General features: G+C 46.3%; 1 protein-coding gene across 12 annotated transcripts in view; it reads right to left on the reverse strand.

Moving 5' to 3' along the window:
- Positions 1-15,406, reverse strand: part of ZNF536 (zinc finger protein 536) — a 490,140-nt gene that overhangs the window by 151,031 nt on the left and 323,703 nt on the right. For 10 of the 12 annotated variants that reach the window (XM_050772545.1, XM_050772547.1, XM_050772542.1 and 7 more), the window contains one exon: positions 12,589-14,160. In XM_050772545.1, coding sequence (XP_050628502.1) covers positions 12,589-14,160 — 1,572 coding nt within the window. Of the gene's footprint in view, positions 1-3,650; positions 4,556-12,588; positions 14,161-15,406 lie in introns of those variants that run through there. The other 2 variants (XM_050772552.1, XM_050772553.1) reach the window with 1 other exon arrangement.

Raw genomic sequence — 15,406 nt, forward strand, 5'->3', positions numbered from 1 at the left:
TGATTCCTGGGTCACCTCCCACATCTACTGCCTGTATCCAGGTCCTTACCTCAGGATCTGCTCTAGGGAGACCCCATCTAGGTCACTGAAGAAGTCTTAGGGGATTGAGAGGACTAACGGCCCCTCTACTTGACAAGAAAGAACTCATCCTAGTGTGAGTCCCTAATTATCCACCGGGGCCACTCTGCACCCCAGCAAAACCACCTTCAGCCCTTCCCCACGTGCAGGGCGCACCTTGGAGTGGCCTGTCCCGGTGGTCAGCCCCAGCTCTCTCCCCAGGACAGACAAATCCCTTGACTCAAGAAAAAACCGACTTGTCCATCATATAAAAAGAGCAATAATTTGGTAAATTAATTGCAAATTTGCTTTCCCCGCTTGGTTGCCTTTCTCCTTTTATGTGGAAAATTGAGAGCATATTATGTTAATTTGACAACAACAGAAGTTCAAAAAGAAAACTTAACCTTGTGAGCAGTGAGTTACCATTAGATGGGTGTGTCTGGACAACTCCACAAAGAACATGAAAGACAAACCCCTCGTGAAGCCAGCCAATGTCTGGATGCACAAATGGCTATTTTTGCTAATGAAATAGCTGTGCAGAGTTCCCCAACTTTAACCTTGAAAATGCGCATCCCTTGCTCCAGAGGCAGAATCTGCTTACGCAGAGACAATATTGCCAATGCGCTGCTGCTGATTTGGGGATGTAATTTAATCATCGGGAAGTTTCTTTGAGAAAAAGTGACTATACTTATGGAATAATCATCTCCCAACATTTAGATTCTTTTTCTCCAACCAGAATATCTACAATCTCATCAAAGCAAACACACTTCCGAACATGTGTAAATAGAGAAGTGGATCTGAAGACTCTCTTACTGCAAGGCACTCTGCCCTTCCTTGGCCTCTCTCGTCTTAAGTCACAGATGTCTCCTTGGAACTCTGCTCCATATACTATGGGGCAGAGAGGGGGTCTCTGATCCAGACCAGGGGGTTAATGTTAGGAAGGGTCCGGGTCTCAGGCTGAGGGTAGATCCAATGGATGATGTTTATGTTTGCTCCAGGTTTGAATTCAAACAGGTGGGGCTTGTTATAATCCCATGTGTGGATGGGTGGTGGCTTAGGGGAAGGTGGGTTTGTTATAGTTCCATGTATGGATGGATGGTGGTTTACAGGGGACATGCTCTTGTTATAATCCCATGTGGGGATAGGTGATGGTTTACAGGGCACATGAGCTTATTATAATCCCATGTGGGGATGGGTGGTGGCTTGGGGGAAGATGGGCTTGTTATAATCCCATGTGGGGATGGGTGATGGCTTGGGGGAAGGTCGGCTTGTTACAATCCCACGTGGAGATGGACGATGGTTTACAGGGGAGGTGGGCTTGTTATATATCCATGTAGGGATGGATGGTGGTTTATGGGGGAGGTGTGGGGATGGATGGTAGTATACAGGGAAGGTGAGCTTGTTATAATAATCCCACTTGGGGATGGTTGGTGACTTAGGGGGAAGGAACACACCAGAAACAGAATTCTCAACCCCTTTGCAGAGCTGTGAAATGAAGTTGGCTCATTCCACAGAACTGAATCCACCCAGCTCCCCGGCAAGCAGAAAACAGAATATTCCCAAGAACACGCAACTGGTGAGAAAGGAGTCATCACCCAGGGATGGGGGTGATGAGGAGGAGGTGGATGGGAAGCAGGGGGAGTGCATGGCGTGACTGCCCTGAAATGAGAAGATGGGGAGCAGGATGGAGCTGGCTTCATAAAAGTAGGAGAATGAGAATCCACACAGGCATCCTCTAAGCTTGAGAAGTTTCCACTGGGGAGCAACTCAGGAAATACCCCCTGCTTTAGAAACAGAAATGCTTCCGAGTCCCCCAGCTTGGAGATTCCATTAGGGGTATTGGGTCCCCGTGGAAAGGAAGAGAGAACAGCAGACGCCTGAATACATGGCTCCAGGGAGCCTTCCAGGCTGTCAACGCAAGGGGCTGGGAAGATCCGTTCCCTTCCGCAGCCTCTCCCTCACTGGCTTGGCACTCCCTCTGCCTCCAAAGCCCAGCCCCCCACGTCCCATCTATACCCCTCTGGGCTCCATCCCAGAAGGACTGGCAAAACCCATGGGAGCTGTGGTGCCCCAGGTTTGCAGGAAGTGGGCAGTGGGGTGTACATGACCAGCAATGCCAGGAACAGTGTGCTCAGCCCTGGACAGAGGCCCCGAGAAAAAGGCTGGGAGGAATTTTCCCTCGATGTGCACCCCATTCCCCTTGGGGCAGGTCCTCAGACTCAGGGGACATTGCAAATAAAGAAAAACCTCTCCTGGGGCCCTACTTCTTGTGCAGGCTTGGCCTACGTACACTGGCAGTGGAAACTGGCCCTGCCTAAATGTGGCCACGCAGACCTGGGGCCTGGAAGTTAGGGTCACTCACTTTACCTTTGCCAGGCATTTAGGGATCCATCACAGTTTCCATAGGAACCCATGGTACGCACTCCCAGCTTCATACGAAGGGAATCAGGCAGCAGTCGTGGGCGCTGACCACCAGGAAATCTGACAACCTTCTTCACAATCGACATTTTCTCTTTGCAGCTTTTATCACGTCTTCTCAGACTCCGAATCTCTCACTTTTTACCTCTTTCCCAAAATAAGAGACAACCTAATGCCATAATGTGGTCTTTGGAGTCAGGGTCACTTGAAAAGGTGTTATGAGAAATACAGGAGGCAATGTTTCAACCAGCTAGGGTGATGCAATTGTCCTGTTGTGGAGGCCAGGGTTGTCCGATGGGCATTTCTGGCTTTCCGTTCCCTTGTTACACAGAGGACACTTTATTTATTTGGGGGTGTGAAGAACGGACTTGGGGCTTGAGATTGTGTCCTACCCCCAGTCCCCCAACAGGACCAGTTAGACAAGGGCGCAGGGATGGTCATTGAATTTAGAAGTTTACAAAACACACCCAAGCAAAGAAGCTTGGAAACACCGTTGAAATGGCAGGACCCTAAAGTCCAGCTCACGGACCACAAAACCAAGCAACACAAGCAAAAAGCAAAATCGGTCCTTCCCGTACCTCTCTCCCCACCAGGAGGCAAAGTGGAAGAACAGGCAAAAGCCTGTTGCAGCAAACACAGGTACAGCCCAAAAAGGTCAGCAGTATATAAAGATTCCACCTCCACGAATCCTGAGTCTCTTCATTACAAACTACCCCTTCACAGGATGAAAAGAACATGTTTAGATTTGCTGCAGGAAAGCTGGGTGTCAGTGTGTCCACATCTGGGATGGGGCATGATGACCTGCATACTCCGTGCCCAAGTACCCCCACCGCCACCGCCCCAGCCACAGTTCCCGTGGGCGGTTGTGGGGCCTAGACACCTCAAAGTCACTTGCACAGAGAAACGGGCCCATGTCGCCTGACTCTCCCCCACCCGCCACAGTCATCCACCCAAATTGGAAGGTCCTTTTCCACTTGCATGTTTATGAATTGTTACTCACAGGACCCACCAAAGGGTGGATAGAAAAATGCAACGATCTGCCCAGGCAAACAGCCCAAGAAACAGGGTAAATGGCATTCCCTGAATGTCCTGTTGAGGCTTCCAACAGAGAGAAGAATGTCAGGGGGCGAGGGGGGTGTTGCGGAATGAGTTAACATAATGACTCAAAACTACACTAATGTTTCACAGCTTTTTTTTTTATTAGCAATACCAAGATAAGTTATTGAAGCATTTTTAGTATTATTTTACATTCCATTCATAAATGACCTAACTTGTAACTCAGCATACAGCACACTTAAAGATATAGTTTGACACTTATTCAGAAAGCTACAATTATTATAACTTACATGCCTTCATTACCAGGAACACCTTAATATATCTTCTAATTACTTCAACAATACTCTGTTCCAAAGCACACGATCACCCCGTACAAGTTTACACATTTTGCTTCAATCACCATTTTTAGGTTGTAGATGTCAAGGTGCTATTCACGGAAATTTTACTGTCATCTGCTCCTGGTTAATAGGACGACCTGACACAATATTAAACTAGCAATATTTCTGCTTAAATACTATGGAGAAAGAGAATTACTGCACTTTTCTGTATTCTTCTAAAGTGTTACAAAATACAGGACAATCAGACACAAGCAGTAATACCCACGAGACCATTGCAGGACCCACCTCTACACGCTCAGGTGAGCTGGTGGAACAGACCCCACCCCCAGCCAGGTTGCCCACAGGTGAAGGGATCTGTCATCCACCAGCAGTTGTCACTCAGGATTTATGACTTTGAGGGAGTTTTCTCTCCTGCTCAAGTTACTAAGCCTTTGCAATCCATGACTAATAGTGGAACATATGGGGTAATATTTTTAGTCTCTGATTCTCTGCTATATATACTGTAGGTTGGTGCGCCGTGTGTATACACATACCTATGCCAATAGTAATTATTTATTCAACACACATATGTGTATACATTCTTCTCTTGACTTTACACGATTAACAAGCTGCAGATAACCACCGAGGACCACGAACAGACAAGGGCAAGTCCAGATAGACCGACTAGGACAGGGAGTGTCACTTACCTGCAAGAAAATGTTCAGATTTATTAAATAATCCAGAAACCATCAGGGCTAGAGGCATTTGAAAGCAAGGGCAGGGCCACATTCCCTAATTGTTTAATGGAATGATGACAATAAAGTGGTATTTATAAAATTTGGTCCTTCTGTCTCTGGCTAAAGCAAGAATAGTCAACATGATTAGGGCAGGTTGGCAATTAGACGTAGAGGTGCTGTTGATCAGCACTAAGTAATAGGAGGTAATTACTGCTTATTTGAAACCTGGGCTTTGCACACAACATCTGAAATTAAAAAGAAAAAGAAAAAACCTGATGCCTTCAGCAGGTAAGATGTAGCCTGTGTCTAGATAGTTGTCAGTTTCAACCAGCGCTTTGATTCAGCAGTTAAAAAGGTAGACGCCAAAGCTTAGACCCAGGGTACCTGCACCCACTTAAGAATGGATGTGTTCACACCGTTCCTATTTCAGATGGCGGTGGCTGGGTCTGACTGGAGGGTTTACATTTCCTCAGTGATGTGGGTGTCTTTTCCGACAACACTCTCTTCTCTCAATACTCTCTTCCTTCCTCCCAATCTTAAGTCATTACCAGGGGCGGGAAAAGATATATATATATATATCTTTTTTTTTTTAAACCAAAGAGGCTGATTGCCCTCTCCTCTCACCTAGGCTTGGTCCTGAGCAGTAGGATTCATGCAATCCAAAGAGAATATGGACATAGCAACTAAAATTAATGCTACCAGACTTCTCTCCTGATTCAGAGGCCCTGTTGATTCAGCCAGTAGCTTTTGGAGCCAAAAATATGCAGCAAAAGGAAAGGAACATAAACAAGGCTAAATGTCACCAGTGTTTGCCGACTTACAGACACCATCCATTTGTTTGTTCTGAAATGACGAGTGGACCATTTGGCAAATACAATGGTATTCACACAACAGTTCTGTCATCCTGCAGTGCAAACGACATCACGTCAGTGGCATTCCCATTTAATTTAAAAAGAGGGAAGGAGAACAGAAGAAGAATGCCTTTGGAGTTTGGAGAGAGCTGCCATCCAGAGAGGCTGCCACTCCATCAGACACAGTGCATACAGCAGGGCTCTGGAGGAGGGTTGGGGAGAACCCGCTCCAGGTGCTGGAGATCCCAGGGGACATTGCCTGTGTTTGTCCCTCCAGAGTCAAAGAGAAAAGCTCTGCAGCAGGTTGCAAGGCAGCCAGCAGGGGCAGAACAGGGCAGTGATTTGCATTAACTCACAAGGTTCTGCCCTTGGACTTCAAGGCAGGCCAAATGGTCCTCCCTCCTGGGGTCTAATGTCAGGCCCTGGACACACAGTATGAATGAGAGCAGGCCAGACGGTAGAGGTCAATAGCTAATCTGTAAATTATCCAGTTGGGCAAAGGAGGTGAACGCAAAGGTGTGCTTTATCCATAGTCTCTGAGGCCAATCCATGTAAGAATCAGCTCACAAAAAAGAAAAGGAAGAGGTATGAGAGCACATTTGTCTTTAAATAAAGTAAGGCGGCAGCAGAGACAAAAAGATCTTGCAGTGGCGATGCCCCAGGTATCCCACACCCCCAAGCCAATTGCCTTCTTGTGCTAGCTGGGTACAGCCTGCACTCCCACACACTTGGCAGATTGGAATTTTGTGGTTGTCTTCCTGTGCCATTTTCCTACCTTCACCTCCCTTGTTCATCAGAACCAGCAGGTTGTAGACTCTTGCACAAGATGAAAAATGTACCAGTAACCATAGACTGTGTATCACAGCCTACACTCAGGGTGTCTGAGCATCTGCGGCCCTCACTGTGTATTTCATACCCCAGCCATGGCCTCCTTACAGGTCTCTAACTGACTGCAGACCTTTGCCATTTCTCGGTCAAAGACTGAGGCGGGGCAGGACTCATTTCCTACCCCCAAGCACTTGCCTGGTATCAGTAACAGAATGGAGTAACCATTGGGATGGGAGGTCATCACAAAATTGCCAGAATCATCTTCAAAGCAAACTTCCCCACAAACCAAGAAAGAGCTATCAACTATGCATCACGGCCGAAGTGAGGAAATGAAACGTGCCTCTCTAACACTGATGGAGGTAAGGTTGATGGCTGCCGTGCTTAAGGGACGATTGCGACCTGAAGATGTTTGCACACTGACATCATCTCCTTGCAACAGTTTCACGTGGATGCTGAGCTCCGCAACGTCATGCAAGCTCAACTGAGAAGCACTGATCCAAGCTCTTTTATCTCTATCATCTATTTCATCCCTATGCTTCCTTCCATCAGTGAGGAAACAGGCTTTCACAGAGCAAGCTGGCTTCAGAGACAACACACAGCCACTGCCTCCTTCCTCTTCTGTGTGTGCTGGCTGTGAGGGGGCAGCTCTGGGTTGCACTGTGCTGGGGTGTTCTCCTGGAAGTCTTTAATGTATATATACACAGAGGTGTGGTTTCCCAGAAACAAGGTACCAGCCCATCTGGGTCAACAAGTCCTCTACCTCTGGAAAGTCTCTCTCACGTCTCCGGCTTTGGCATTACCAGACCATGGATGGGGCCCTGCTGCTGATGATGAGAGGTTTCCCGTCACCATCTCACCGTCCAGTGGACTAACAGAGGACTAGTTTTCGCACGATACATTCCCTAGGGACGACCACGGGAACACATTCTTCTTTACACCAGAGCAGGTGTTGACCAACTAAGACCCTGTGGACCAATTCCAGTGCACCGCCTGTGTCAGTACCTAAAGTTCTAATAGAACGCAACCACAGCTGTCATTTTCCTATTGTCTACGGTGGCTGCAGTGCTACCTCCAAAGCAGAGTTGGGTTGTCACCACAGATACCCCATGGCCTGCGAGCCAATACTTTTATTCTTTGGCCCTTTAAGAAAATATTTGCTACCTGTTGCTTTAGACTGAGTAGCTGGTAAAACAGTAGGTATTGGCCAGGCATGGTGGCTCATGCCTATAATCCCAGCACTTTGGGAGGCTGAGGTGGGCGGATCACCTGAGGGCAGAAGTTCGAGACCAGCCTGACCAACGTGGTGAAACCCTGTCTCTACTAAAAATACAAAATTAGCCAGGTGTGGTGGCGCATGCCTGTAATCCCAGCTACTCGGGAGACTGAAGCAGGAGAATCACTTGAACCCAGGAGGCAGAAGTTGCAGTGAGCCAAGATCGTGCCCCTACACTCCAGCCTGGGCAACAGAGCAAAACTCCATCTTCGAAAAAAAGGAAAAAAAAAGGTAGACTGCCTATGCCAAGAATGCCATAAGGCTTAGGGAGAAGAGAAGTCACATTTTAAGAGAGTTCAGCTTTGGTTGTCCTGGTTCATTCATCACACATTTAAAAATATGTAAGTTGAAGAGGTTTCAGTGGGCCTGAATTCTTGGGTGTGGGTCCCAATCATTTCACTAGCGTGGAAGCCCAGAGTACCCTTATTCCATAGTCTTGGGTATAATTTGGGTTGGGGAAGCCAGCTGCCCAATAACCTGAGGATGATAAGCTAGAGATGTTAGCACGACTGCTGTTAATGGGCTTGCATTCTCCCTCACTTCCTCCCAGGCCCATTGGGTCACTAGGTCTGGTAGCCACTGCACATAGGGCTTTGTGCCCACGATCAACATGCTGATATTTATTTATTTCATGTTTATTTTAGAGAAGGGGTCTCGCTCTGTCACCCAGGCTTGAGTGCAATGTCACAATCCTAGCTCACAGCGGCCTTGAACTCCTGGGTTTAAGCGACGCCCCTCCCTCGGCCTCCCGGAGTGCTGGGATTACAGGTGTGAGCCGCAGTGCCTGCCCTCAGCCTGCTCACAGATGCTCCTAGTTCAGCCAGGTTTCCCTGGGTGGCAGTCACTACACAAGCAGAGCTCCTTGGGGCAAAGGGAAGTGTGTTCTTTTCCCTGCTTTCCCGTTCATCTGTTACTCATTCTTCTCTGTCCTGCCTACCCCTGGGTCCACCAAAGGACACAGTGCAAAGCCTGCTTGGGAGACCTGACACACAACAACTCCATGCCCTGGCCGTCTCTCTTAGGTTTGAAAGGCAAGGAGTAAGGGTGATCTGGTTGCTATCCAAATCCACAAAATCCTGGATAAAACACACTCTTTAACCGCTCCATGCAGCGGGCCCCATGGGTGCTGTGCAGACCAGCCTTGGTGCTGTGTGCACAGGGAAGCTTGCCCCTTCCAAGCCAAGTGCCGACCCAACAATGCATTAGCGTTTCTCTAGCTGGACTGGGCTTGTCTGCCTTGCTTTGTCCATGGATGCAAACACTGCTCTGGCCTTCCTCTCTCTGCCTTTCAATACTCATGTGGAGCCTGTCCCATTACAAAACCAAGGTCAAACATTCCAATAAAACCAAGGGCACCTCCGAGTTCTCCGATAGCACTGGAGCACCCTTGTACGTTATGTTCTTTCACAGAATAAAGAAATGTGACTCGTTCCTGGAGACTGGAAGTCACCTCAAGAAACTAAGGATTTGATAGGAGTGGGATTTCCTATAATGAGATCAGACCCCTAGTGGGATCTGACCCACTGTGGAAACAAGGATGCCTGTCCTCTGGCTTAATCCAAGATGGCTTAACCTCTTCCTTGGGATTATTATAATATGTCTCTGACAGGCAGTGTGCTATCCTCTGTGGAAAGAGCTTTAGAAAATTCCCACTCAAGCTCTCGACACTGTCATATGCAACAGGCGTCTCCCCACCCAAATGGCTGGGTTGGCTTCTCCCCTCAATGGCTCTCCTTCTGCACCAGAGCTAGGAATCCACTGGCTGTTAGGATAGGCAGGGCACACTGGCCAGGACTCTGGCTCTATGGCACCAAGGAATTTAGGACCAGAGTTTTAAAAGTTAGGAAGAAGGCATGCAGAAATGACAGAAGATCCTGAAAGTACAGCCTGCAATATGAGTATCACCCACAGACTAGGGTGAGACACCACCTTCTCCAAATCAACAGCAAGGGCTGAAGGAGCTGCTGAGATCTGTGGGGAGTTTATATAATTTGAACTAGGTATTTCTGATGCTTCTTCAAACACTTTTACACCCCTTGAGAACAGAGCTCTTCCTTAAGAAACACAGGAACATTAGCTCCTCCTATAAGCCTGTTTCTATAATCATGAAAGTGGGGATTTAGGTTTACTAACCAGACAAAACCAGCCCTGAACTTTATCCATCTGAAATGAGAAATCTAGGAATGATGCTTTGGTCTGACAAAGCCCAGATTCTTAAGGAGAAATAGTGATCATCCTGGTAGGCAGATTTAGAAACTCGTATCTACTTTGAGTGAAGAAGAGAAGGAGGAATAAACATTAGAAATATTTTATTCATTGTGCCAATATCACTTCCACCCTCGCAAAGGGAAGCTAGTGGGGGTTTAAGGCTTACAAATGTCACTTGTGCTTCCTGTCATGCTAAAAAGAGAGTGAATTACACTACTTAAGAAACAAACAAACAAACAAAAAACAGCCCATGTGGATTTATGTGTCCTCCTAGATGGTAACTTTTAGAAAGGATGAATATGTCTGGACCTTCTGGGATACCACAGTCGCCCGCAAGAAAATGAGAAGAGAACTGCAATTATGGTGGGCCAGATATGGGGGGAGTGGGATGAGAACTGGCAGAGCCAGACCCATCCTAGAAGCAAGAGGGCAGTGGCCCTATCCCCAGGCAAATGCAAGAGCCAGGGAGGATCTTTTCCTGCCTGTTCCCAAACTAAAGCAAGAGGAGGCAGAAGAAATGGGGCCAAACAGAATGCAGAACTCACACTCTCTAAAAATAGGCAGCTTGTGGCCAGAGTCAGTTTCAGCATCTTCCCAGGAGTGGAAGGCGGGACAAGGGGCCTGAACCCTCTGATGCAGAAGCAACCAGGAAGCCTTCAAGCTTGGCTGGCATGAGGGTCCCCAAGTCCCATGAAAGAGGTGGGGGGTGAGGGGCACAGCTTACATCCCTGGGTCTGCTGCCCAAAGGCTGAAAGGTGGACTAGGCAACCGGGCTTGCACATAGTGGGGAAATGTCAGGGGCGTGTTGTGTGCTGCTGTTTTGGGAAAAGGTGAGAAGTGCCTAAGAGCTTGCAGCCCATAGAGAAAAGGCTCTCAAGACCCGGCAGGCTCCCTGACGTTGGCTTCCCATTCAACCTTGCCTGGTGCGAAAGGATACCATTGGGCAAACTTCCTCGAGCCAGGCAGCCTTCCTTCATTACTGATAGGAAGATGGGAAAATTAATAGGGGTAATATGAGCTCATTTCAATAATAATGAGCTCATGAACATGCCAGGTTTTGATCTTTTCTGATGCATGGATTCCTGGCAGGAACTATGGTCCTACGTAGGTAGTTGAAAGAACTGAAAATAGACTTTAAAAAAAAGGCTCTAAACAACAATAAAAAAGAAACCACCCCAATCACAAACCTAAAACAACAATGAAAAAAAAAAAAAAGCCTTAAACATTGCTCCACCAGTTTAAAAAAAAAGGAAAAATTTTGGACTGACATAAAACACTTTTTTCTCTTCTTTTAAGTATTGTTTTTAACAGCTTCAAAAGTAATGAATTGTATGTGGCTAAAAATAGATCTGGGGGTAGTGGTTAATGGGGCCTTGTGAATCATTCAGCATAAGGAACTGTCAATATTTTTTTGAGCTGTCAGAAATCCATTTAGTGATTTTCGACAATTCAAAAAAATATTTCTGACCGCTTGATTCAGTTCCTAGTGAATTAGGGAAGAAGAGGAATAAAAGAAATATATCAATCTAAATTATGAACCCAGAGTCTAGCTTCCTGAATTCTGCTCTGTGCTTAAAGGAACAACACGATGTTGAGGTTCAAAAATATTCTCTTCTATTTTTCCCCTTCCTTCCCTTTTCTTTCCTTTCTTCCTTCTTTCCTTCCTCCCTCTTTCCTTCCTTCCTTCCTTCCTTCCTTCCTTCTTTCCTTCCTTCCTTCCTTCTCTCCCTCCCTCCCTTCCTTCTTTCCATCCTGCCTTCCTGCCTTCCTGCCTTCCTGCCTCCCTGCCTTCCTGCCTGCCTTCCACAGGTGAAGTGAAATTATAGATATCCATTCATAAATTACAGATGGAAAGGTATCATGGTCATTTGTCTCTGGTGAGGATATTTGGGGCTGGTTTCAAACAGAAGAATATGTTGAGCTTCTTTTCAGAGAAAGGCTTTCAAATACGGATATCTGGGTGCCAAGAGAATGACTTTGATTCCCCCTGACCACCCCAACATTCATTTGATCCAAACCTAGTCCTTAAATTTATCATTATGTTCTAAAATCTGGAATTCCTTTGGGGTACCCATATGCTTTAAGGAGCTAAAGAAGTGTCAGTTTGCTACAGGATCAGACAAGCATGAATCCAAGATGCACAGGGTCACATCACTACTGTTCAGGGACTTCACAATGTACATGTCTTGTTAGAACAACAGACAGACAGGTGAACAGACAGACAAACAGAAGGCAAGCGCAGAAGGCCAAAGTCACAGTAACCGCCATTTGGTTTGTCTAAAAATGAGTCACAAACACCCAGAAACCATCTCCCTCTTTGGAGAGAAGGTCGCTTTATTTCTATACTGTGGTTAGTGTGATATGATTTTAGTATCCTCTAAGTCAATAAAAGACAAGTTTAAGAAAGCAGATTTGGCTTAGCAAAGCAGTAAGGAATTGTCTTTAGGCATCTTTTGCATAAATTGAAAAACTGAAGAATTTGCAAGTTACCATGTCTCTTTTCATTTTTGTTTTGTAAGTTGATTTTCCCCCCTTCAAGTTCTAGATGGCAAACAGGAGTAGTTCACATGGTGAAAGACCACCCCCTTTTCCATGCCTTCTGTACAGGCATTTAAGCACATTATAATGCAAATTGGAACACAAAAGTATGAGTTCTAAAACTTCTAAACAAAATGGACTTTTATGATTGTCTACATTGCAGATACAGCATTGAGGGTTTTTTCTAATATTTCATTCAAAATTTGCTCATGGATAAGTCTACCCCATTTTTGTTTTAAAAAAATGCACAATTCAGCACTGATGTTTTGGGAAATGAACTATAGGAAGAGGATTCTAAAACTTACCACACAAGTCTGGCCTCTTGATACATCCAGAATTTGCTGTGCTACTTGCAAGTCCATTAAAGGCTGCTAAGCCATCAGAGCTGTAGGCCCTGAGGACCGACAGCATGTTCATCGGCTTGTCCAGGCTCTGCGGCCCCCGCTCCGGCTTTGGCAGGCCCGCCAAGGGGTCCTGGGCTTGGAGAAGACCCTGGCTATGCCACTGCTTCTCCGGTGCTTGGGATAAAGGTGAGACCAGTCCTTGGACGGGCTGGGGGGCGCCTGTGGGCTGCAGGCTGTCCCCGCCATCACTGCTGCTGTCTTTGCTGAGGGCAGACAGGGGCTTGGTCATCATTTCCGGTTCGGTTTCAACATCCTCTTCATCGTTGTTCTCTCCCTTGGAGGAGTCCATGTCCTCTGAGGAGGCGATGTCAGAGAGGTCATCAGTAGTGTTCTTACTCGTGGTTTCGGGGATCAGGATGGGGGCATCCTCTTCAGAGTGGGCCTTTCCATCAGGCTCCTTGTTGGGGCAGGAACTGGAGGCCCCCGAGCCAACCATGCCTGGGTAAACACCAAACTGCTTGTAGAAGTCGGATGGGAAGTTACAAAATGCAGGGTCCACGTGGCTGGTCCATGTGCCGCTCTTCTGCTCCCCCAGAGTCTCCTTGACCTGACCTTGGGCCATCTTCTCAGAAGCAGAGTCTAGAGAGCCAATCATACTGGAGAGGCCCATGTCTTTGTTTGATTGTACTGAGGGCAGCAGGGCCATCTTACTCGCCTCCCGGGCTTGGTCTTTGCAGTTGACTGTGACCCCGATAGTGTTATCTTTGCGTTTCGCTTTGCCCAGGTGGTTGGCCTGGAGATGCAGGGCCATGAGCTCCATGGAGGACGTTGTGAAAGCACAAAACAAGCAGCCGTGCCACGCGATGCTGTCCTGCACAGTTACCGAGGAGCCCGGGAGGGAGGTGGCATCTGGCCGCACAGACAAGTCTAGGGGTTCATACTGAGATTTCTCGGACTTCCTCTGGGAGGACTTGCCACTGGGTTTCTCCTCGCCACCATCCACTCCGTGGACTTTCATGGAAGGGGGGTCAGCCAGGGCTTTGTCCTTCACGTCCTTCTCCTTCTTCAAGGAACTGAGGACAAAGCTGTCCATGAAAGCTTGCAAGGACCCTTGGAAATTCACACCGTTGCTCACGATGCTTTGATAAGCTCTTCCAATCTCGGAGAAGTGAGTGCTTTTGGCAGGAAGGTCGGCGCCTTTCAGAGCATCTGAGGGGATCTCTGAAGACATGCCGGTGGCCTGCCCCGAGTGATCTCCGGACGAGAGCACCCCTGATGTCCACTGCTGAGATGCAGGGCCTCCTCTGAAGTCGATTCCAGGGAGACCCTTGAAGGCTCCCCTCAGGATATCTGGCCTGATGAACAGAGAAGCTTTGCTTGACATCTCGTCCTTGTGGTCCTGATTCGGGGGCTGCCCAGACAGCGGCCCAGCCCCATTCTGCCGCTCCCGGTGGTGTCGCTCTAAGTGGTATTTTAAGGACGCTGACTGCGTGCCGGCATAGTCACAGTGCGGACACTTGTAGGGTTTCTCACCTGCAAGATTTTGATATAAGAAAAAAAAGAGGCGTTTATCTCATTTTCGTGTGCTGAACGAGGCTGGAAGGATCAACATTTGTTCTTTGAAACAAAGCAGCTCAAACTAATAATTAGAGAACAACTGTTTTTTAATAGAAGAATAATTCGTACTCTTAAGCTTTTTTAATGATTTTGTACCATTTGGGACTATTCAGGAATGACATACTATCTACACACAATTAGCTATCTTTTTCTTTATCTAACATGTGAAAACGGCTGTAGATTTAAAAGCTATGATTATGAAAATTAAGCATAATAATTTCAGCCACAGTGATCATTAAAAGTAGAAGTTTAAAAAGAGAAAGTATGTAACAAATGGGTGGTTGCAATATTTTGTGTATACAATAGCTCTAAAATTTGTTTAAATTATACACATGGAAACCATTTTTAAACCTAAAAATTTTATGGCACTGTTACGCAAGACTGAAATGAATGATTTAAGTCTTGCTCTGCAGTAAATCATGGATATAATTAGCAAATGGCATACTGCACAAGTAATTTATCATTATTTGGAGGGCACCATTCCAGACGGGCTCAGATATCTGCAGACCTACTGCACTGTTTCTAAATAAAGAACTATAAATACAGATTCTATAAAATATTAATACCATTACAGTGCATTATGATTGCAGCATGTAAAGACATATAGTTAAGATAAAAAGCAGTCAATAAAACTTAAAAGAAAATGAGTAATAAAAAGGCACAAAATATATTTAGTTTCTGTATTTGAAATTAACATTATCTACTGGTCTTTGTAGTGCCTTAAATTTGTACTAATGGCAAACCTAATGCTCCGGTAGTAAAATGTGTAATTTACCTATAATAAGCGCTTTCTAGAGAATAAAAATAGCTTTAAAGAGTGTTTTAAAACATATAAGATAATTTTCATGAATTAAATATTTATTTAAATTCAACACCCCCAACTTCTATTGTTCTTTTCACAATGTGGAAAGATACCAGAAGAGACAACTTACATTTGCTGGCATTGGGGGATAGAGAAGGGAAAGAAGGTAAATGACTGCAGATTTAAATATATTTCAAGAATTTGTTAGCAATCCCAGGGCTTTTCTAGACTTTGCAATCAAACGGCTCTCTGGAAGGAATGGGGACTGTGACAGTCCCCACTCTCTTATTCACAATGCTGCCCTGTCGATATCCACAATTATTTCTTCTAGGAACCTCAACTATTCCCCCTCCTCTTCCT

This window comes from Macaca thibetana, chromosome 19 (assembly GCF_024542745.1).
Source record: "Macaca thibetana thibetana isolate TM-01 chromosome 19, ASM2454274v1, whole genome shotgun sequence".
In the NCBI taxonomy this organism is placed as follows: Eukaryota; Metazoa; Chordata; class Mammalia; order Primates; family Cercopithecidae; genus Macaca; species Macaca thibetana.